At 39.7% G+C, this 23,055-nt stretch overlaps 1 protein-coding gene across 2 annotated transcripts in view; it reads left to right on the top strand.

Moving 5' to 3' along the window:
* Positions 1–23,055, top strand: part of MYLK3 (myosin light chain kinase 3) — a 51,348-nt gene that overhangs the window by 2,936 nt on the left and 25,357 nt on the right. The window contains exons 1-3 of one of the 2 annotated variants that reach the window (XM_067550406.1): positions 13,775–14,446; positions 19,157–19,229; positions 21,049–21,487. In XM_067550406.1, the coding sequence (XP_067406507.1) occupies positions 13,922–14,446; positions 19,157–19,229; positions 21,049–21,487 (1,037 nt within the window). In that variant the 5' untranslated portion in view covers positions 13,775–13,921. Of the gene's footprint in view, positions 1–13,774; positions 14,447–19,156; positions 19,230–21,048; positions 21,488–23,055 lie in introns of those variants that run through there. The other variant, XM_067550397.1, reaches the window with a different exon arrangement.

The raw sequence follows: 23,055 nt of genomic DNA, 5'->3' as shown, positions 1-23,055 counted from the left end.
TTGTATCCACTTGTCAAGAGACTGTCTGTCTCTTTCTGGCTTAGTATGTTGTGATCTGTCAGGCTGCTGTTCAAATAAGTGGACAGCTCAGATGACTGTTGTGTACAATGTATTATGATAGGATTTACAGCACCAGACAACTCCACATGTGATCCGAGTGTGTTTACAAAGCTCCTGCAAATTCATGTTATTGCATATAGATATACAGTGGGAAATGTTTTTAGGTACTGCCTGCAAGGTAATAACATGAGGACTCCAGGTTTCTAAAAACTAAACTGGCTCTTTATTAATAGAACTATTTACAGAGATGTTGCCTCCACAGCTAGTGTTTGAGCCATGTGCACAGTGACTGGCTTCCTTGTGCCTGCTCCAAACTCTTCCCTCCTTCAACTTGTGCTGTTCTCTCCAAGTTCCATGGTCAGTTGCTGCAATATCCCATTGAACAATTTTTGTTGTTGTCTCTTTTGCCAGTGTTCATTGACTTGCTGGGGCCAGAGGTTACCAGTGCATAGCCCAACCCTGGAGTGTGGCCATTACCACCAGCCTGTTAGGCCTCATAGGGTTGAAGACCGGCATATTTGAAGGAATATCTCCCACTTCTTGTTTGTAACATAACTGTTGATGAGGGACTTGCTTCCACCATATTGCTGCCTTTGTTCTGTTGGGTGGTGTCATACTGGGCCTCTCAGGGAAAGGCTTTAGGGAAAATGACAGTTTGGGCAAACTTGTATTTTGGTGTCCCTGCTGCCTTCCTGACTCCCCACCCACCCCACATTGTCCTTGGTCCCTGCTGCCTCCTCAGGCTGCCCTGCCGCAATACCCCTGGCCCCTGCTGCTTCCCTGGGCTCTCCCCTCCTCCATCACCTCTGGCCCCCGTTGCCTCCCTGGGCTCTCCCCTCTCCCCATTGCCCCTTGGCCTTGCTGCCTCCCCATCCATTCCCCCCATTCCCCTTAGCACCTGCTGCCTCCCTGGGCTTCCCCCAGCCTCTGCCGCTTCCCTAGGCTCCCCCCCATCGCACTTGGCCCTTGCTGCCTCCCTTAGCTCCCTGCCCCCCGACCCCTAGGATTGCCAACATATTTTGAAAATAAGGGACTGTTTTCTTAGCACTCCCAGCCCACCCCTCCTCCCAATAGTATCATTATTTATTTATTAAGAAGAAGAAGCAGTACTCAAATTCATCAGAGTTATTTCTTGCTGCTTTTTGCAGCACTCAGCAACTCCCGATCTTGTTGTACAGAGATGAAAAAAAAATAAAGGATGTCCCTTGTGATAAGGGACTGTTGGCAGCCCTAGCTGCCTCCCTGGGCTCCCCATCATCCCCTGGGCCCTGCTGCCTTTTCTCCCTGATTACCATTAGCTCCTTTCTGTGGCCTCACACCCCAGGCCCTGCCCACATTTTGCTTCTTGAACACGGTGTCCCCCTTACCACAGCGCCTTGGGGGGCTCTCACATTGCCCACCCATAAGGTAGGTCCTGGGGCCTTTGCTTCAAACAAAATCCCATCTTGCACTCACAGCTCATCCCTTACCCAGTAGTAGGAGATACCTCCTGTGGCATTTGTAAACTGGCCAACCAAGGAATATGAATTGTTGTACAGCCAGTAGCACCCCATCCTATTTGGTTCTTTGTTGGGTTGCCTAGAGGCTCCCATTAGAGATACAAAGGTACTGTGGCATGTTGGTAGGCTCTATCTATGATACCTCTTCTTTGCAGGCTTGCCAAATTCTTCTTCAGTGGATCCACCAGTTGTTGTATTGTGATCAAATCCATTGCTTGAATTGCCTTGCTGCCAGCAGTGAGTATTACTTCTGTGTGTCAACTACTATAAACTCAGAATGATCATAGCTCTTGTTTCATGGGTTTCTTATCGTTAGCCTGCATTTGCCAGCTGGCCTCAAAATGGTTTTATTTTCTATCACCAGCATTTTGTACATTTCTCTAGTCTATCAGTGTTTCTTGGATTATACTGTGGCTGACCACACAACTCAGCTGGAATCGAATTGGTCATTGATCCAATAGCAGAGTTGCAAATGTGGCCATTGAATGACTGGCTGCCTTCTGCAGTGTGTTTACACTGAGAGTCTTTGGATCTGCTAGAGTCACACTGCAGATATCCTCCTCTTAACTGGACGTATCTATATACTTTATCAATACATGTACTGCTTCTTTTTCCTTCCTGAGATAGATGCAGCACTTTAAAGTGGTTCAGGTTCCTACACTCCTTATACCATTGCTGGCATTTTTCTTTATACCTTTCATGTTGCTTTCCACAATACATGCACTAGACTATGATACCTGCATTCTCAGTTCTGCTTCCTGAACTTGACTCTATTCTTGTTCTTCACTCCTGGCTGTTATTGTTTTGAGCCTTTCCCTGGATGGTATAGCTGCCCTTGCTATTTGGAGGCATTTCCCTAGGGTTAGATCTGTTTGTCTCAATAATCTCTCCTGTAAACTATAATGTCCCTCTAACGACCATGTCTGGATACAGATTCAGTTCTTGTTTTCACTGCTTTCATTCTTGTGCAAGTTTTTTATTTGGAAATCCAGCGTTCCTGATGGTCCTAGTCCTTCCATACTGTCTGTTGGCTCTTTCTAGGTGCTGATATGTTTGCCTGTTAATTTGTACACTCTCCCTTGCTGTGGTGCTTGCTAGACTGATCCCTCCCACCTTGTTTCATTTACCATGTTCTGGGTAATAACTCCATGTTTCTAAAACTAAACTGGCTCTAGAGAACTGTTTACAGAGATGCTGCAGCTGCAGCTAGCGTTTATGCCATGTATGTATAGATTGATTTTCCAGACTTTTCCCTTCTGTACCTTGTGCTCCTTCCTCCAACTTCTATGCAGGTAGCAATAGAAGCGTCACAGAAAGCAGTAATGTCAACTCCACCCACACTGAGTGGTAGCATGTGGTTGCAATGCAGCATGATGGTGAAATAAGCCAATGTGGTTCTGGATTACATATGTAGATAGGCATCATATAAGTTCCTCCCCGCATGACGCTAATGAGACTACACTTGCTTAACTCACTTAAAATAAACTAAAACAAGTACTCAGGAATATATTAGAAGTTGTGTTATGACAACATCGTCTGGTGGGTTGAGTAGTAGCTAGGAACCTGGAATTCATGAGTTCTAATTCTAGCTCTGATAATGATGTTCTATATCCCTTCTGTGCCTACTTCTCTATCTGTAAAAACAGGGATGTTAATGCTATCTGGTCTCAAAGGTTGTGAGATGTGATTAGTGCATATAGAGTGTTTTGAAAATGTAAAGAACTGCACTACTACTAAGATCTGGGGTAGGGAAGGGTTTTCTGTTTTGACTGATAATATTTATTGTTTAACCTCAGTGGGACAGTAACTTCAAAAGGGAATAAAGAAAAGATTAAGATACTCTGATGCACATCAGTGGGACTCTAATTCAAAGATGTTCAAATTCACAGCCAAAGGTTTTTAGAGCATCTGCTTTAATAAGCAACACCATAGCATTGCCTTCTTGTGGCTGCTATAGGAAGGCTTGGAGGCCTGTGTGTGTTTGATTTTTTTTAAGCCACTCCAAAGATGACATCCTTTATTATATTTTCTATGATTTTTTTCTTTGTTTTTACTTGCCTAAAATGATTGTGAAATTAACTCCAGAACTTTTTCTGATTTCTAGTGATGGATGTAGCATTTTAGATTTCAAAGAAGATACAGTGGCAGGCTTTTTAACATTTGTCACTGGTGGCCACTGGCCTAAGGTTTTTTTTCTCTTTGCTGTAGAGAAGCTTGCAAAATCCACCAGTGTTATGTATGTCTAGACTGCTGGGGCTGCAGGGATTGATGCAGCAGGATCGATTGAGCGAGCTGTGTAGACCCGCTCAATCGATCCTGAAAGTGCTCTCTGGTTGATACCAATAATCCACCCCCAAAAGGAATAAGGCTGCGTCAACCAGAGGGCGCCTCCCATCGATGCAGTGCAGTAGAGATGCCACGGTATGGCATCCTAAGTAAGTCGACAGGAGATACGCAAGCTAGACACATACAACAGCTTGCATTTCTCCGAGCAGAGTAGATATACATTACGGAGCTTGTGTATCTCCTGTTGACTGCCAGTGTCAGGGTAGACCAGGGTAGACTCTTATTCCTAATCCTCTTTACAGCACTGCTTGTTATTCATCATGCACTATGGAGACTAAGCCCCAACTGATAAAGTATTCCTGTACTCCTGTCTGATCGAAATGTCATGGAGATCTAAATCAGCAAATGAACTTGCCACAAAACACAAAGATTTCATTACAGAAGAGATGACAAGTAAAAGACACTTTCTTTGCAATATCAGTAGTATATATTCTGGTTATTAGTGAGAAGTGTAAAACTCATGCATGTCTTTATCAAAGTCTCATGTTAAAATAAAAAAAGCTATTAACACAAAATGATACTGCTGTGTGCCTGATGGAAATGTGAGGAAGAGACAATTTGATACGAGTTTGCTCAAGTTATGATGTGGTTTGGAATTAATCTCTATATTCCAATGAATCTATTGGTAAACTTTTCCAGAACCATGTACAGGCACTCCCAAGTCTAGTCCAATTATGAGAAATAACCATCTGAATATCCCAACCATTTTATGGGTGATATTTGAGCATGTTTTTAACCTAATGTGGTGTGTAGTCTGGCCTGGAAGTGGTGTGGTATTGGAGTTCACACCGTGAATTAAGAATTACATTTTCAAAACTGGGCACTAATTTTGGGAGCTTCCATTTTTGGTGTCCAGCTTAAGACATGCATCAAGTCTGATTTGGAAGTCAGTTGGAATGGTTGGTGTTCATTATATCTGAAAATCTGGTCCTGTATTTCTCAAGTTATGTACACAGAATGCATGGACATTTCTGAAAAATAAACTTACATTAAGTTGTGAACCAAATTGGTCATAGAGATTTCTCCGTAACTATTGATGATGGAAGAGGATCTGGTGGTGCTGTAGCAATTCCTTCTACCTTTGCTGAAAAAACAAATGGATGATTAAGAAGAATCATCATGGAGATGGTATATTCCCACAATAATGTGTCAACAGCTGTCTTGGTACAGATAAAGCCAGATAAGTTTGGCAAACATTAGAAAGTTATAACATTTGCTGCATGTTTTTTGCAATGATTTTGCTAACTGTACCAAGACACTGTTGAGGGTTGTAAAAATTTAGTTGGTTCAAAGCGTTTTAAATGATCCATATTATCTCCAATAATGGAGATGACTAGAACTCAGCAAATGTTAGACGAGAACTTATGAAAAGAAAGATTTGATTTGTAGGGTACATTTTCAGGGGTTCAAGGGCAGTACATGTTTATGGGCACTGAGAGGGAAAGTTAATGGCAGAAGAATGTGAGGCAGGAAAAAGATCTTTGATGGTTGGTTCTTGGATCCTGGGTGGTTCAAAAGAACTATTCATCCACAAAAAGATTAACAGAAGACTGTACAGAATGGTCTACTGTGGTTGCAAACATTCAGTAATGGAGATGCCACATAAGAAGAAGATCCATGTCACTTGCTAGAAAACTTGCTTAGAGCAGCAACAATTCAAACATTTGAAAGAGCTTGATTTTAAAATTTCTGAATTTAAATGTGCATATGAGATGAAATGCAAATACCTTATTGTTTTCTCCAGATTAGAAGTTAATAAAGCATAACACCAAATGCAATAAAAAGCTAGTGACTTCTAGCCATTCAAGTAGTGAATTTGTTGCTGGCAATTGGGAGACCTTTCTCAAGGATCTGATCCAAAGCCCACTGAAGTCTGTGAGAGTCTTTGCATTGACTTCCATGGGCTTTGGAGCAAAACCCGGATATTTGAGTGCAATACCCAGATATCTGAAAAGTGACCATCTAGAAATGACCACCTTCTTATCAACAGACTTGCTCTGTGTGTATATAGAAAGATCTTTAGTGACCAGCATTAGCTTTCACTGCTTTTTACTCTTGTTGGACTTATTGCTGAGCCTACATAACTAATGGAATGAGCTGTATCATATTCCTTCTTTTGCATCACCAGCAGCACTCTTTAATGGATTCAATCAGTTACACCTGTGCAAACTCACAAAGGCACAACAGGTCTTCACAGGAGTGGCAGAGGTCTTAGTTTAGCCAGCAGAACTTCTGTTAGTAGTGAGAAAGAAAAGAACCCAGTTTACCTCCCAAATCCCAGACTAAATGTGCATGGCTGGCAGTTAAATTAGGTAGCTTTTTTATATAAACTGTAAACTGACCACATCTGATATGGAGTCAGTGAAAAATAATAAATGCCAGAACCCACCAATGCCATTTTTACATTCACTTTTCAGAGGAGAGCTACTTGAATGAAGATGTAATTGGAATGTGAAAACATAGGGGAACATAAATGTAGCCAACCGAAGAAGAACATTACATGCTGTCTTGAAATTTTTCAGTAAATATTAGTGCAGCTGTCTGGAAAAAAAATGAAAAGGGTGAAAATGAAAGATACATTAATCCTCTGGCTTGTTGTTGATATCGGACTCCTGTGTGAGAACAAGCTCTAGGGCAAAGTCAGTGAATATGAACTAGCAACAGGTGTTCTGTTGGTTGGTCTGCCCTGTGAGAGACAAAGTAACCTAGAGGAAAGCATCAGAATATCTTTTTTCAGTCATGCATGAAAAATGCTAAACAGTGTTATCTAGAAATATCTGATGACCTCCTGTTGATTTTCATGTAATTGAGACATCATAATTCATCTATTAAGGTAATCTGAACTTTCAGCTGCTCCCAAATGTACATTTCTTTTAAAATACTGTTAATGATTCTGAGATCATATATGTACCTATCCAGACCAGCACCTAATAGCATTACACTTCAGGTTCATTAGTTTGGAAAGGAATAACAATGGCCAGAGGGTGTTTTGTAAGTTACTAGATCAACTGCTGAGTTTGCAAGATGGTTTTCAAAGGTTTAAAAAAAAAGTTAATGTAAGAAAGAACATATCAAGGATGTCTACTCTAGGGAATCTTAAGATTTCCTAATTTATTCAAATAAATTAGATCTGTGAATTATGTTGAAGGATATTTTACCGAATAACAAAAGCCAGACATGCCTTTGCAACACTAAAGTCAATCTGGAGAAACAGAAACCTTGCCCTCTGAACCAAACTTCAAATATTTAACATCACTGTAAAGTCTGTCTTACTATAAGGCACTGAAATTTGGTGACTTATCGAGATCTTTTTACCTAAACTCCAAGTTTTTATAAACAGCTGCCTTAGACAAATCCTCAATGACAGCTGATCAGAAAAAAAACTAAAACAAATTAAGAGCTTTGGAGGAGGAAACAAACTGGTAGGACAGGAAATTATGTAACAAAAATGGAGATGGCTAGGACACATGTGGAGGAAAGACCCTAATGATATGACAAGACAGGCACTGTACTGGAATCCCAAGGGCAAGAGGAGATGAGGTAGAGTAAGGACAACATGGCAATGCACAACAGAAATAGAACGGAAAGTTATTAAAATAACAGAGGAAGAAGCCAAGACTGCAGCAGGAGACACCAAAGATGGAAAGTGGTGGTGAAGGACTTGTGTTCCACATGGATTAAAAAGATATAAGTAGAGTAAGTCATACTTCATCTTATGTATAAATGCATTACAAAAGAGTTAAGTGTATTGTACCAGGAAGCCTCTGATGATTGGTAATGTCATAAAAATCCTTTTATTGCTAAGCTGTTGATTTAAATCCAGCCCATGTCAGTACTGAATGAAAGTTAAAATAATCTGATGGCTGCTTGTTGGTCTCTGTTGGGGCTGAAATCTTCCTCTGTCCATCTGACCCCTCTCATTCCCTGTTGGGAGGGTTAGTTAGTGTATGGCCAAAGCCAAAATGGCATAAGTTCTGATTTTCCTCCTAGAGAATAGGCATATCACTGGTATCTTCAGACTTCAAGGTTTTTTTTAAATCTGGCTCTCCAGCATTCCAGTTCTACCTGTCAGCCACTACTAAGAAACGTTTTTTGGCTTGGAAGTCTTTAGAAAGTACTGTAAAGGTTTTTTTCAGTTCAGATTTTAATGGAGGGAGGGCAATAGACTACTCTGCAAAATGGTAATATGTAAGTGAAAAGTATTATTTCTATTAGCAATAGACCCTCCAAATGGCAAAGTGAGTTTTTAATTAACTATAACAGTCTTTGATCCTAATTGCACTATTCTATGTTATCCAAAGATTGACATATAATACTTTACAATATAAAGTCCAGTGATTTAATTTTATTTTAAAAAATGTGTTGAAGGGTTTTTGACTAAGTGGGAGTGACTGCCTTCCTTGTTTAACTCAAGAAACCTGCAAAATTCAGCACTGAATCAAATTCCTGAATAAAAAGTATGTACTATTGTAATTCAAATTGAAATGAACAAAGGATTCCTACTAGTGTCTGAACAAATTATCCTTCCAAAGACAAAATAACCAGCCAAATCCATTGGTCCAATTAATTTTCTTTTTCATAAACTTTTAATTCAGTTTGTGTATATAGTTTTTTAAAAAATAACTCCCAGAGCTGGATATACTGTTACCTACTGGATCTACTGCATATACAGTGATTGACTCAACTGAATTGAATAGCTCTGGCATGACTGTAGCTTGAAACTTCTCACTATAGGCTAGAAATTCCGGGACACATTATGCTTTTGCCCCCATGCTCCCCAGCTCCCCAATCAGCAGGAGACCATAATTTGGCTGGCTGCACATGGGTGCACACAGGATGGGAGCTAAGTAGCATTATTGGTAGCTAAAAGGGCAGGTTTGGGTGGGACAAGACTGTGACCATGTTTTCACACTTCTGTGCATGAGACCACATTGGCAGGGAGTGCATGTTACATGTCGCAAGACACCCCCTGTACTGTGCTGCTTTCTGGCACCCCAAAAAGGTTTAAGCTTTCTGGTTAGTATAATGGGACAGATCTATGCTGTGTTGCATGAAGGCACAGCCCAGAGAGAGGAGGACAAATGTCACTTTTTGCCATGTTTGAGCTGTCTGGATTCTGCCTCTGCTGGCAGCCAGTGGCTCCTCCAACCTCCATTGTAAGTAGCCCTAGGGGGTCATCTAATTTACCAGCCTATATTCTACAGCCCAGAATCCCCTGTAGTGCTGAGTATGATGGGCATGCATCTCCCTCCCCAGCCTGAAAGGGGGACAGCATAGAGCCACTTCCATTGGCCTTATACAAAGTGGGAGCTGGAATAGGCTCCACAGTCTGCCTCAGCTATTGCTAGAGCATTAGAAATGCTGCCCCCCATTCCAGGGCTCACAGGATCATACTACTTTAACTTTGTGCTTTTTAAATTTCCTGATACGTATTGCCCTTCATAAGTGATCATAAATTGTAATTGAAAATTACCTTCCATTTACTCCGTGTAAGCAGCTATTTCCCGATAAACATAGCAATAACCATTCATGAATGAAGATGCGGCTTTACTAATATAGGTGCTTAGTTTGCCATGCCAAACCAAAGAATGTTGTTTGTGCAACATTCAGTTAAGTTTAATAAGGGTCACATCTTTGATTGGGTGGAACCACACATCCAGACACACATGCATGCAACTGTGCACCTACATTTGTATTTACATGTTTTCACAACTGTGTGCCACAATTACTGTGATAATGCAGTCATGGTAGTTATGTGTATTTGTGCACAACATGTGCTTGTTTGCACCTAGACCTCATTTTCAAGTATTTGTTGCTAACTGTCTGATTTAAATATATCAAAACAAAGGCACTCTGAACTCTTTAGTGCCCTTTTATTTTCTTTTTCCATAATAGTGCAAAGTTAGATTTTTGTAAAAAGAATCCCCGGTAAAAACTATTGTTTGTATGTTTGATAGAATTTAATCTGGAAATGTATTTTGCTGAAAATTTGGTACTACATAAATGTATTTATTTAACACTTGAGTGAAGTTCCTGAGCTGAATAAGAGTTTATGTTCAAAATCTCATGTGTGTTTAACTAAAGTTTTAACACTTGAGTGAAGTTCCTGAGCTGAATAAGAGTTTATGTTCACAATCTCATGTGTGTTTAACTAAAGTTAGGACTATCTGTTTTACTGAATTAATAAATGATTAGATTACTGAAATAGCATTTTATATTATCATTTATATTATTCCCCGTCCTTTTAATTATTCAATAAGTGTTTTGGAACCTACATAACTTTCTGAACCACAGGATGTATTTACTGCAGACTGGAGGTAAATCATACTACCCAATCCATGGTTAACTTGAAGGTCACCTCAGTTAGGAGAACTATAGCAACCCCTTGTGTATACAAAAAAGGAAGCTTTTCTCTCTTCTGTATGGTTTTTATCTAGTTACAGTGGAAATGTGTCTTCTGGGAGTATGGTATTGGGTTTAATTGCTTTTTTCTTGGACCTGTGAACAGAACAACTTCATTCATTAATCATTATGCTCTGTTTCTGGTCCTTGGTTCATTTAAAAAAAAAAAAAATTAAAGACACACAAATCAATATAAAAGCATTTAAGTGTGGTGATTAATTTATTATTTGTGCTTTGATTTTCAGAAGCCCTACTTCTTGATCAGCATAATTACACTAACAAGTGGAATTGCAAACTATTTTGTTTCATAACTTCAGTTAATGGCATTGGGAATTAAGCAGGCACTAATGGAATATATACCCGTAAATCCTATTTCTGATTTTTTTTCCCTGTAGAATAAAATTCTTGCATATCACTAAACTGACTGTTAGAAACAATCATATAATAAGAATTTATGGGTGCTTGTAGACTGTGAAATTTCAGCTAAGATGGGCCTACTTATAAAATTAAACTACCAAATTAATAAGTGCATATTGCAGAATATGTGAAATGGTGGCTGGAGTCCCTTTTGAAAAGAGGTGATTGTTTCTCATTGCAACACACCCATGCTGTCTTTCTATTCTCAAAGTATGTCTGTTATTTCATTAAGGTAACTGTTTATTAATTGCCTCTCTGTCTGGACCATTTTCCCTAATGAATTTATCCTCTGGGAGTAACTCATCTATACAGTAAACAGCAATGTGTTAAATGCAGGGCGTGCTAGACCTCCACGGCTCCAGACCTCTCAAAATACCTTGTGATCAAAGCTAATGGCTGGATACCATCCCAGGTGTTGCTCAATTTAATCACAACAACCCCAATACCCCTTTGTTTGAAGGGTGGAACACTGAAGCTAAAGAACAAATCTAGGTGGCTAGCACCTTTTCACTAATTAAAGCACATGGGTCTCTCCCTCTTGTATTGTTTTCTGGAATTCCTGTGATTACTCATGTAAATTAGCAAAATGCTTTGAAAAACATTGGATTGAAGAATATAAAAGAGAAGCAATGGAAATAAGCAAGCAGGCAAGCTTCAAGAGAAGAGGAATCACTCTTGACAAGAAACTGAAGAACTACCATCTTGCCCAGCTGCCTTCTGAGACCACGGATCCAGGCTCTCAGGGGAAGCTTCTAAGAAACCATCACCGCCTCTTGCCTGCATTGGTGAGGATAATTGCTTATGCAGCTAAAATATACTGGACTTTTGGTTTGGGGGCTCATTTTATATGTTTATAAGTATAGTAATTAAAGCCTTTCTGTCATTATTGAACGAGAGTCGTGTCAATTCCTGAGCACACTAATAGCAGATCCCAGTCTGTGAGGTAACAGTGCTTTATCGTGCATCATTTTAAACGTCCATTTTTATGACTCTGAGAAACTCACTTGACCCATTTTAGGAGAAGAAACTATCTCTTCATAAATATCTAAAATTTATTTGAAGTGTGACCTTGATTGGCAAGTAGGTGGCACGAGAATCTACCTCATTCATCATAGAAAAATGTAGCACATTGGCTAGACTTCCAGCTTCCTCTGCAGTATTTCACTTCAATTATTTCAATAAATTATTCAATAAATTATTTCAATAAATATTCAATTTATTTTAAGTTGTAGGTTAACGTTTACAATGAGGCTTTGTCATCACTACCTGTACAGACAGGGTTGAGGCAAGTACTGTGATGTGCAAGCCTCTATGGGCAGCACAGCTGCCCTTTAGTGCTTTTCTGATACTAAGTGTCCCATGATGTCATCACTGAGACATTTGTCAAACTGTGCTCACGTGATTTGGGGGAAATCTCCACTACAAACTAAACTACTGCCTTATTCCATATAATCCCAGATCACAGTGAAAAAGCAATGTGAGGGGGAGTGATTTATTCAGAAGTGGAAGCAAAGGGTAAAATTCTGGATCTGCTGAAGTCAATGGTAAAACTCCCATAGACTTCAAAGGGGCAGGATTTTACACAAAGTCTTATTGCAGTGTTCAATCCAGCCCAGGGTGGCTGGCAGAGAATCATTATGTGAGGGCTGTTTGCTGTCTTTGGTGAAACAAGTTAGTGACCTCTGTGACCAGGTCCTAGTGGACATCACAAACCCTCTACATCAAATGGAATTACTTGGAGCCTTAGCAGACAGACCAAAGGAATAATGGGCATGGAGACAAGTATACTTTCTCACTTGTATAGGTGATCCCTCTAGAGCAAAGGTTGTGGCATGTTGTTGAGGCTGCTGCTTTTGCTATTGCCCCAGCTGTATCTTTCTTGTAGGTAACTAGAGGCCATTAGTTTCCAGAACTAGCTCTCATGAAAAATTAAATGTACCTAAAATATTACCTCCCCCCTCCAAAGTCAGATCTGAAGTGGTGCTAAGCACTTGATGGCCCACTGACTTCACTGGGAATGATGATGCTCTATCATTCTTGGGGTCAGGCCCAAACATTGACTGGTATAAAATACCAGAACTTCTTTGGCTCACAGTGTATGTAGAGAGGAAAGGTCACTCTGATACACTAGACTGAGATTGAGGAGATCTGGGTTTGGTTCATGATTTCTCCCACAGACTTTGTAACCTTAGACAAGTTGCTTAAGCTCTCTGTGCCTCAGTTCCTCATCTGTGACGCTGGAATAACTGTGGTTCCATTTCTCATAGGGTTGCTGTGAGGATAAACTCATTATTTGTAAGGTGCTCAGAAATACTATGGTGAGGGCTATCTATGAACCAAAACAGAGGTTTCTCTTCTCTCCAAAAAAACAATGTTTTTTGTGGTATCAGCACTAATGCACTTCAGAAACAAAAGTGTATCAACAACAAATGCTTTATAAAGGACTCCAGACTAATTATTTTGCTGCCAATTATGAAAGCAATTGTGACATGCCTCACAGTAGATATTTTACACTGTGCACTTTCATGGCACTGTAGAAAGAATTTAATTTTAGACGTTTCAGTTGACAAGAGACGTGCTGGTGCCAGATACGTATTTCAGATCATTGTCATTTTGCTCTATTTTTAAGTTCAAGTGCCAGCCAACCTAAAGAGCACAACATGCCTCTGTGCTGGGTGTTATACACAAGTAGTACCAGGCTGAAATCTTCCAAGACTTAGCACAACAAATCTAAATTCACTTTTATACTTCTCTGCTGTGGCAAAAGAGAAACATTTTAAGGGGTATTTTTCAACAGCAGAAAACAAAGCTTAGCATGAAATCCTTACTTTTTCCCTGGAGATGTCTGCTATGAGCATCATCAATTGTTAAGATGCTTGCCTATCAACAGCCTCTCAAGAAAGAATTTTAAATGGTTTTGTGACGTCAAGGGGGCCCAAGAAAAAACAGTCTGTTGCCAAGTTAACTCCATCATTGAAAGCACACAGTAGAGGAAAAGATAACACAAAAATGAAATCTTTTCACACAATGGCTGACCAATGACACGCTCCTAGCATCTCTAATAAGCCAAAGAATTTATTCTTGGTTGTAGGGTAAGGAAGTGACTAAGAAAGATGAACTTTCAGAGACTCACCCTCACTAATTTACACACTTACGAGGAGCCAACCAAATCATACTGACTCCCTTGGCGGGGCAGAATGTCTGAGGGTAACACTAACTTGGAGCATGCAGAGAGGCCTGGAAATGCAGTGGCTAGGTTGCAGCCTACAAGAGGGAATAACTTAAGCATGATGGACAAAAAATTGAATCTTTTGAATGAAAAGGTAGACAAATTATTGAGTTTCCAAGAAGACCTGAATGGCAAGCTACAAACGGTGAACCGAGGCATTGCTGACATAGGAAAGAACATAGGCACACTAACAGCATCTCATGCATCCGCTGCTCAGATTGATGCAACGAAAAGAGGCCTAAAACCTGGGGACAGCATTCACCTGTGTGAGACCCAATGCGTGTGCTCAGAAATGTTGAAGCTGATGAGAGCTACACAGCAAGATGCCTGGAAGCATAGGGAGAGGCTGGAAAAGATAGAGAAAATGGTTGATACTATGCATGAAGTCATTACATTTGTAGGAGAGACATTCAAAAATTCGAAAGTAGTGGATTTCATTCTCAAAGGCGTTGTACCCTGGAAGAAAGGGAGTCTGGTTGAAATCCTAGTGGAGGTTGGTTTTATTTTACTATTCCTGTTCCTTTTGTTGTTAAGGAGAAGGGCTCCAGGCTTTCCTGTTAATTTCTTACATAATGCATGTGTGTGTTCAGGCTTTCCTCTCAGTATTAGGCATAATAATAAATGGTATAGTGCCAAAAACATCCTAGGAAGTTTTCAAATAGGTGTAGGATTAGGTCTCTGTACTGAGGAGTATATAATTTAAGAGACAAAATCTGCACTCGTTTATACCTGGCCAATGACATTCAAGTTAGTTATGAAATCCAACCCTCGATGAAGAATAATAAATAGTTAATGTATTGTGAAGTGACAGAGTGGGAATCTGTTTTCTGATTGATCATGACAATTTAGGCATTGGGGGCCAAAATCTGCCCTCATTTATGCTCATACAATTTCAATGACTTCAGTGGAACATGGACCTAGTTCTTCCCAACTACATCTGTGCAACTCTATTGATTTAATCCAACCATCAGGTCAATAGGGCTGTGCATGCAGGACACTAACTCATAACAATTTCTTAATTATGAAGGATAATGAGCGGGAAATGGTTTGTGGTATCAGCAGGATATTTTGGAATTCATTGACTTGATTTTTTAAAAAATGACTGGCACTTGTAATTAATATCTGCTCTTTCAACACTGTGTCTTGTTTGTCATCATCCATTATTATTTGTGTCTCAAGTATGAGAACACAAAGAACGAGAAACAAAAAATGAGTAGACTGAGGTGTTTGTGGGACATGGTTTCATTTCAGGGGATTTCATAAAATGGGGGTGCTAAAAACATGATTGCTTTAGGAAAGACTTTACTTGCAATGGGATTATTTGAATAATCTGTGAATGCTCCTGGTTTTATAAAGATTTGTACACAAATCAAAATAATTTGAAAAAAACAACAATTAAAATACCTGGGTGGAATGTGAATTTGAGCTCCTACGAAAATGAGACGGTAATAGACCTCAACATATCTCAGAAGAGTGTTGTGCAGATTTTCAGATACAGCTCTAACAGTCCATCTCTGTACAGATATGCAGGACCACTATTCTTTTGGAGACTGACAATTGAACCAGATTGTGAGAGACTTTTTTTTTTTGTTAAATTTCCACTGGAAACTGGGTTGAGATCACTGAACAATCCCATCAGACATGAAGTTTCATTCAAAATGTATATGGTGCCAGTACTTACAATCTGTTCCAACTTAAGTATGCTACAGTAGCAGGAGACATGAAAAAAGCATTCTAAAAATGGATGTGCTTTAGGTTTAATGGTATGATTATTACTAGTGCCTGCAATGTGCTTGGCTCTGTGCAATAGCTGAAGACCGCTAGGATCCTGCCTCACAGGGCTTACACTCTAATTTGGACAGACAGGTACACAGTACAATAGATGACCAAGTAAAGAACAAGTTCAAAATGGTGAATTAGTCTTTAAATTTCTTTCTTTGCTAGCTTCACTGAAAGACTTATTGGAAGAAAGGCGTTTTTAGGAGGGATTTGCACAAGAGAGATAGTTCATATGTAGTATAGTATAGAATGCAAATACATATTGGATAGGTTGACTAACTCTTAATTGGGCTAATTATTAATTGACCAAGAACATCCCTTCATTTGTTTGTTGCTGAACATTGTAAAACTGGAGCATAAAATACTTAATTTAAAATCTAAAGGATTCCGGAAGGTTTTATTACACTAGAGTTACAAAAAAAGAATCTGTTAGTTGCATGTTTCTGCTTCCCAGCCATCATCTTTTTATAATAGTGCACCATATACCATAGCAGTGGCTTTATCCAGTGTTACGTGTTCAGGACAGATGTTAAAAATTGGAGACGGTTTAGAGAAGAGCCACAAGAATGACTAAAGGGTTAGAAATCTTGTTTTACAATGATAAACTCAATAAGCTCAACTTATTTTGCTTAACAAATAGAAGGTTAATGGGTGACCAGATTAAAATGTATACATATCAACATGGGAAACAAATATTTGATATCAGGCTCTGAAGTCCTCACAGAGAACAGTATACCATGATCCAATGGCTGGAATTTGAAGCTAAACAAATTCAGACTGGAAGTAAAATGTAAATTGTTAACAGTGACGGTAATTAACCACTGGAATTATTTACTAGGAAGCCTGGCAGATTCTCCAGCACTGATAAATTTTAAATCAAGGATGGATGTTTTTCTAAAAGATCTGCTCTAGGAATTATTTTTGGAAAGGTGTGTGGCCTGTGTTGTGCAGGAGATCAGACAAGATGATCACAATGGTCCTTTCTGGCCTTGAAAGGGGGGTATCTTATGTTTTTATTTTGGTAAGTAATTGCTAACACAACAATAAGATTCAGTGAATTCTGTAGGACTGTTTAAGCATGAGACTTTGCCGGGTTGGCCTCAAATTCATAAAATAAGTAAATTATTAATTGAAAGCTTCATAGAATCCAAAACTTTTGACTTTTGACTTACAAAAAACAGTGCTGGAGTGTGCGGTCCGCTCCCGGTCTCCCTTGCGGATGGGGATTCAACAAGAATAAAGATTTCCACAGTGTCACATTGTTGCAGGCATGGTCAGTGTTTTAATTAGCATGACATTTGAAAACCTTTTTAATGGGGGGGGGGGGGTGAGGAGGATAAAAAGCTTATTATGCTATAAACCAAGATTGGAGCATACAAGGTTAACACACACAGCACCTCAATCCCTTATGCTAGTATTAATGGGACCTGATTTTCAAAAGGCATGTAACTGGGATTGCATGTGCAAATATACAAGAGGTTCAGAAGCCGTTGCTTGTCACCGCACTCAGTAGTTGATAAAGTGGGTAGGAGACAAGGTCAGATCTCCCCTCTAAGTTATCTTTTCTCTGGCTCAAATATTTAATATCTTCTCAGCTAATACATATATCTTTACTGTTTTATGCTGTTTTTCTGTGGTCTGCATTATCATTTGCTAAATATTAGATATAGGATGAACAGTGGACATGGTTTCAACTTGAACAAGTCTTTTGTTAGAGAAAGGATTGTGTATCGCCCAAAAACATTCAACAAACATTCTTTTTCTGGGACTGGTGTCTCGTCAACCAGAGAAAGGGATGAGCTCAAGCCAAAAAATAAAATTTGGACCCAGATTTTTCAGTACCCCAGAATTCAGATCAATGGGATGGAGCATGAGGAGAAATGTAAGCATTGTGCACGAGCATTTGCAGGATTGATGCCCAATGGGATAGCCGCCTGTCTGTTTGACTTCACTGTGGCTCAATGAATGGAAGGTTGCTTTGAGGGTTACAGGCTAGAATAACATTGTGTGTAAAGCGGTGCTGTTTGACTCTCCAGGAGCAGCCAGAAGGAGATGAAACCAACATTTCCTTCATCTAGTGCCTCCCCTGTCTTAGATTAAAAGCTATGTGATAGATTTGTATATAGGAGAAAAATCATTCCAGGCGTAGTCTTGGGAAGTAACATTTTTGAGACCTATGAGCTAAATTATTATTCCACAAGATTTTGTTTCAGAAAAAAAAAATTTAAAAATTGGTGGGTGTGGCCCAGGGAGCCTTTGATGGCAACTCTCAGAGGACATAGGGGGTGCATGGGGTTTTACAGGGATTCCCTGGGTCAGATATATGCATAATAGTTCACTGAATGGTGACGTGAGATCTCTACCGAAATCAAGTTGCCCCCAAGTTGCCGTAATCATTGCTAATGTATGTATGGTTAATATTTAAGGAGCTATGTGTCTATACTAAAAATTATGCTCTTAAGGTCTTGGAGTTTATGCAGGTCTCTAGGAGGTGACATACTTTGGAAATGTTCCTTTCAGGCATACCTATTTGCATACTGAGCCACAGGCAAAATAAGAGATTATGAAATCTGCAAGACAAAACCAAAAGCAGGGGGGTATCCTGTTTATGAAAAAAAAGACTGGATTATTTGTTATATCTTGGGGTGCCAGGAAACACACTGAATCCTTCATCTATAAGGCAAGCTCACAGTACGTATGTTCATGAAAGGAGGGTCACAGCCAACATGGCTGTAAAGTGCTGCAAGAATTTGGGGTGAGCATGACTTGACAAGACATGAGTATCTATGTTTAATTAATTCTAGGCTATAGAATGCATGTTATGATTTTATATCACATGTAACCGTTTGTTTCCAATATTGCTATTTACTACTACATAAATCTCTATGCTTTTTGGATACACTTATGCTTGATTTCACTATAAACATATCTAAGTGCCATGAGTCAAGCAAAACGGTGATCTGAGGTTGACTTAGTAAATTGGGTGTACTGTTTCTTTGGAAGCAGCAAATCTGAATACTGTGATTATCTAGTGGATTGGGGCTGGACACTCAAGGGAGACACTCGGAGGGCTCAAGGCTTGGGGTGTGCCGATTGCTAACCTATGGGGTGACAGTGGGGCCTGCGAGGTCTAGAGGGGAGTGCTGGTGGTGTTGGGGAGCTGACCCAAGGTATACACAGACAAGGCTTCCTCACACTAAGGGCAGGTGACAGTGAGGTATTTCAAAACCCTGGAACCCCCAGGCAGCTTCACAGTGGGGAAAACAAAGAAGCAGCAGCAAACTGAGAGTGCAGCAAAGCTGAGATGTTACCACCAATTTCATAGTGTCTAACTGCATCCAGTGGTAGAGAATTAGAGGGACCCAATGGAAAATGGACATCTTTAACCTTGTCAATTTATTGTGTATTCAATTGTGTTTTTTAGACTAAAGATAAACCTGAAGAGAAGGGTGCAAAACCAAAGCATGTACTTAGCAACAAAGGAGTACAGGCCGAAAGTAAGTAGCCTTTGGAAGGTATATGTAAGCCCATATGTCTGATAAATATATCTGCTGTGGCATTTGACATAGGTTGGGAAGAAAAGACCCAAAATTCTTCGATAACTGTAGGTCCTACAGAATTAGGCAGTTGTAAATAAGTTCCTGGACCTAGCAAGTACTCAGGAAAGTGCGTTGGATGTTTGATACCAGCGTGCGCGCACACCCACCCACACACACAATCCAGCAGCAACACTTCATTAAAATGAATGGCGGCCATTACCTTTGTTTGGTTAATACTGTATTTCTTTGCTTTTGCGGTTGTATTTAGCTTAATTAAAAGAGAGAGTAATGTCTGTTTGGAAGACACCAGGGATACAGTTGCAAGAATACATAGAAAACCTGTAAAGTTGTACAGTAAAAAAAAAAAAAAGCCATGTAAAGAAACAGAAATACAGACTTGTTTTTGAACTGTGTATGTCTCACGTGGCCAATGAAGATATTATCAACAAATCACTGGGGAGAGAGGTTAAAAAAGGGATTCAAAGTAGGATCTTTCTGTCATCCATTGTATCCACTGTTGTCATCAGTGGAGTTACACCAGGGGTGAATGTGACTGTGAACCGTGCCCAGGTACAGCCACCTCCCCGTATGTCATCAGACACTCGTCTGAAGCAAGATCAAAATCCTTCTTGATTTCTTGGCTTAGAAATTAACATAAACTAAAGAATCTGGTGGTTAGAATTCTGACTCAAAAGTCCCCAGTACTTTTGGGCTGACTTGTTAAAAATTAAACAAAAATCACATTGATTTCCAGAGCCCACACAAGTAGAAGCCTGGAAGAAATGGATATCATTTCCCCTCTTGACTGCCCTTCCTTTATAAGCCCCTTCATTAATAATTAAGAGCAGTTGCCATTATTGGAATAGCTCCAGTGGGACCAACTTATCCTTTTTCAACAAACCCTAGGGAGGAGGGGCAGTGTTCCGAGTCTTAGTGTCTCATAGAGCCCTCCTGTCCCACTCCCATTTTGCAATGTCAGTACTACACCCTATAGTAAGGACACTGAGATAGGTGTGCCTTTTGGGATTTCAGAGTCTGAACCATGTGTCACGTTGGCCCATAGAGTACTTTCCATCTTGAAAGTCCTGCAATTGACTCTCATCAGTTTTTTGTTTGCAATGTTGTTGTAGTCCTTTTGGTCCCAGGATCTGAGAGAGATGGTAGGTGAAGTAATACCTTTTATTGGACCAACCTCTGTTGGTGGAAGGGGCAAGATTTCGAACTTCACAGAGCTCTTCCTCAGGTCTGGTCAGGTCCATCGACTACCTTCCTTTGTCCTAGAACTGCAGAGTTGGTAACTGCCCACTTAAAATGTATGCTTAACAATCTGTCCCACCTTGTATTTAGCTTAGACACTCTGGTTACCTTCCCCAGAGCTGAGGAAGGGCTCTGTGAAGCTACAAAGCTCACCCCTTCCACCAACAGAAGTTGGTTCAATAACAGATACTATCTCACCCACCTGTCTCTCTCTTATCAGTTTGTTTTTTAGTTACTCAGAAATCCAGTTTCTATTTTTACTTTTACCGTTGCTGAAAAGCTAGCAATGCAATTGAGTAATTTATTAACCTGCATTTGTTAAACATAAGTCTTTTTTGTGTGCCTTTTAGCCCTTTCAGATGCGCATCATTGCCTAGTTTTACTATGATGATAGATTTTTGATAGAGTCTAACACCCCCTCAGTTACTTCCCTATTTTTTACAACCTGTGCCACTATCTAATATTTTTCTTCCATCAGAGGAAGGCTGTTACGTTATGAATAATGCTATTTCTTATTTAGAGACCAAAAGAGAAGAAAAGTTGGATGAAAATAATGGAGCATGTGAAAAAGTAAACTCTTTCAGTGCTGTAGTCTCCAAAGTTGACTCCAGTCTACAAGTTAGAGAAAGGACAACACAACTGCAAACAGTAGCAGGTTCTGGCAAAACAAATAGTTCTAAGAATTGTCAACCACAAAAAGACACTGGAAATAAAACTTTGATTCCAAACAGTGGTCTTCCCTTCATAAATCATGGCCTAATGGGGAGCAAGAATGTTACTCCTGAAGCAATTGATATGGACAAAGCACCAGGACTGGAAGACCATCATAGAAAGCCTATTAATCAGAAATCAAAAGAAAGTGAAAACAAACCCTCTACATGCAGTGCTACATCCATGGAAGCCATGCCATCCACATCAAAGTCTGTATCCGGAGCAGGGTGTGAAGTGATACGTACGAGGTAATGGTCCATTCCATAATTCTCTGTGTGATTTGAAACATTTCACTTGTTAAAAATAGGCAAATTATTAAAAGGACTATTCAGTCTTGCTCATATGTGTTACTGTAGAAAAACAGCCATGTTAGAAAAGGAGCATAGGGAACTATGTCAATGGTCAATCTGAAGAAGAATTAGAGCCAGCGAGGTGACTTATAAATTCACACAAAGTTAACATTTGGAGATAGAAAGTGCTCGGTAAGAGTTAATTACTAGTATTACATATCTGCTCTGAGTCAGGGAGATTTGAAACAGGTTTGCTCTAAATGTGTCTCATTTCATTGAACCTTGTAAATGGCTGACTCCTTTCTTACATGGATGGTTCTATAAATATCACATATGGGGCTTAAAAGGTCTGCAAGAGGAGTCTGCCATTGACTGAGGATAGAATATTTGTAGTGTGTGATAAAATTTCAGGGCTTGGGCAGCTTGTTCAATGCCATGTACAATAGCCCTTTGTCCACCTTGGAGCAGTCAGTATTTTTGGTTAGGTCTATGACCACATGACCCAGCCCATTTTAAGCATTGGCCATATAAAGATGTGAGCAAACATTTCTTTTTCTAACTTTTTCTCTTTAACATGAAATATTTGGTCTGAGACAACTTTTTGTCTTTTTTCTTTTTGAGTTAGGACTTTAGAAAAGTTCTGTGATTTAACCTGCAATTGCAACTTGCAAATTAATGAAAATGGAGGAACAATTTTTAAAACATCTCTGCGCATAACCATCCATGTTCAGTTTAGGCTCATGTGCATTTTTGTGTATACACAATTATCCCAATGTGCATTTATGCATGTCGGCATTTGAACACAGACCAAAAAGTGCCTGCTCTTTTGTGTATGCACATTTGAAAATGTTCCCTTTAACTTGAAGAACTGGTACCTTAGATACAAGACAGGCACTTTATTTTCTAGGAAGTCTTTAGTTATTTGTGCAATTTACAGGTATTTGTAGGTACTGGAGGATTCCTAGATGAATGTAGTACAAGTATAGGAGACTGAAGAACCAAATTAATAAACTGAATGAAAGTGGTTTCGGTCTACTCTGTGGTTGTACACAGAGATCTACATGAGAAAAAGCATCATTACAAATGGCAGTAATTGGCACCCTTGCAGTCTTAGAAGAAAGAATGAGCTGTGGCAGGACTTGGAGATTGTATTTCACTTTACCTCTAGAAGAGCTCCAGTGTAAGGATGTGGCAGGGCAGAATGGGGGAATCTTGCATTGCTATTGCCATCACCAGTTCCAGTAGCTACGTTCCGGGAATGTTACTCCAGCACATTTCCCAAGCACTAAATTCACACAGGTGGCATACGGGAACGCCCCTGAACACAAGGGCTATAAAGTGCAAAGGAAGCATATTGGTTTGATGTCAAGATCATCTTCACACGAAATTTCATTGTAATCAGACTTAAAATTACTCTGTATTTTTATTCTTAACTAACAATGTGAAAATCTTCCTACACTTTATTTATGGAGGAGTTTACAGCCAGGGTGCCTATATAGATATATTTTCTATGTGAATGAGTGGGC

The sequence above is a fragment of the Emydura macquarii genome, unplaced genomic scaffold (assembly GCF_026122565.2).
Source record: "Emydura macquarii macquarii isolate MOO-44397 ecotype Brisbane River unplaced genomic scaffold, CSIRO-AGI_Emac_v2 contig_295, whole genome shotgun sequence".
NCBI lineage: Eukaryota > Metazoa > Chordata > Testudines > Chelidae > Emydura > Emydura macquarii.
The sequence above is the reverse complement of the archived record's forward strand: the minus strand, read 5'-3'. Positions and strand labels throughout refer to the sequence as shown.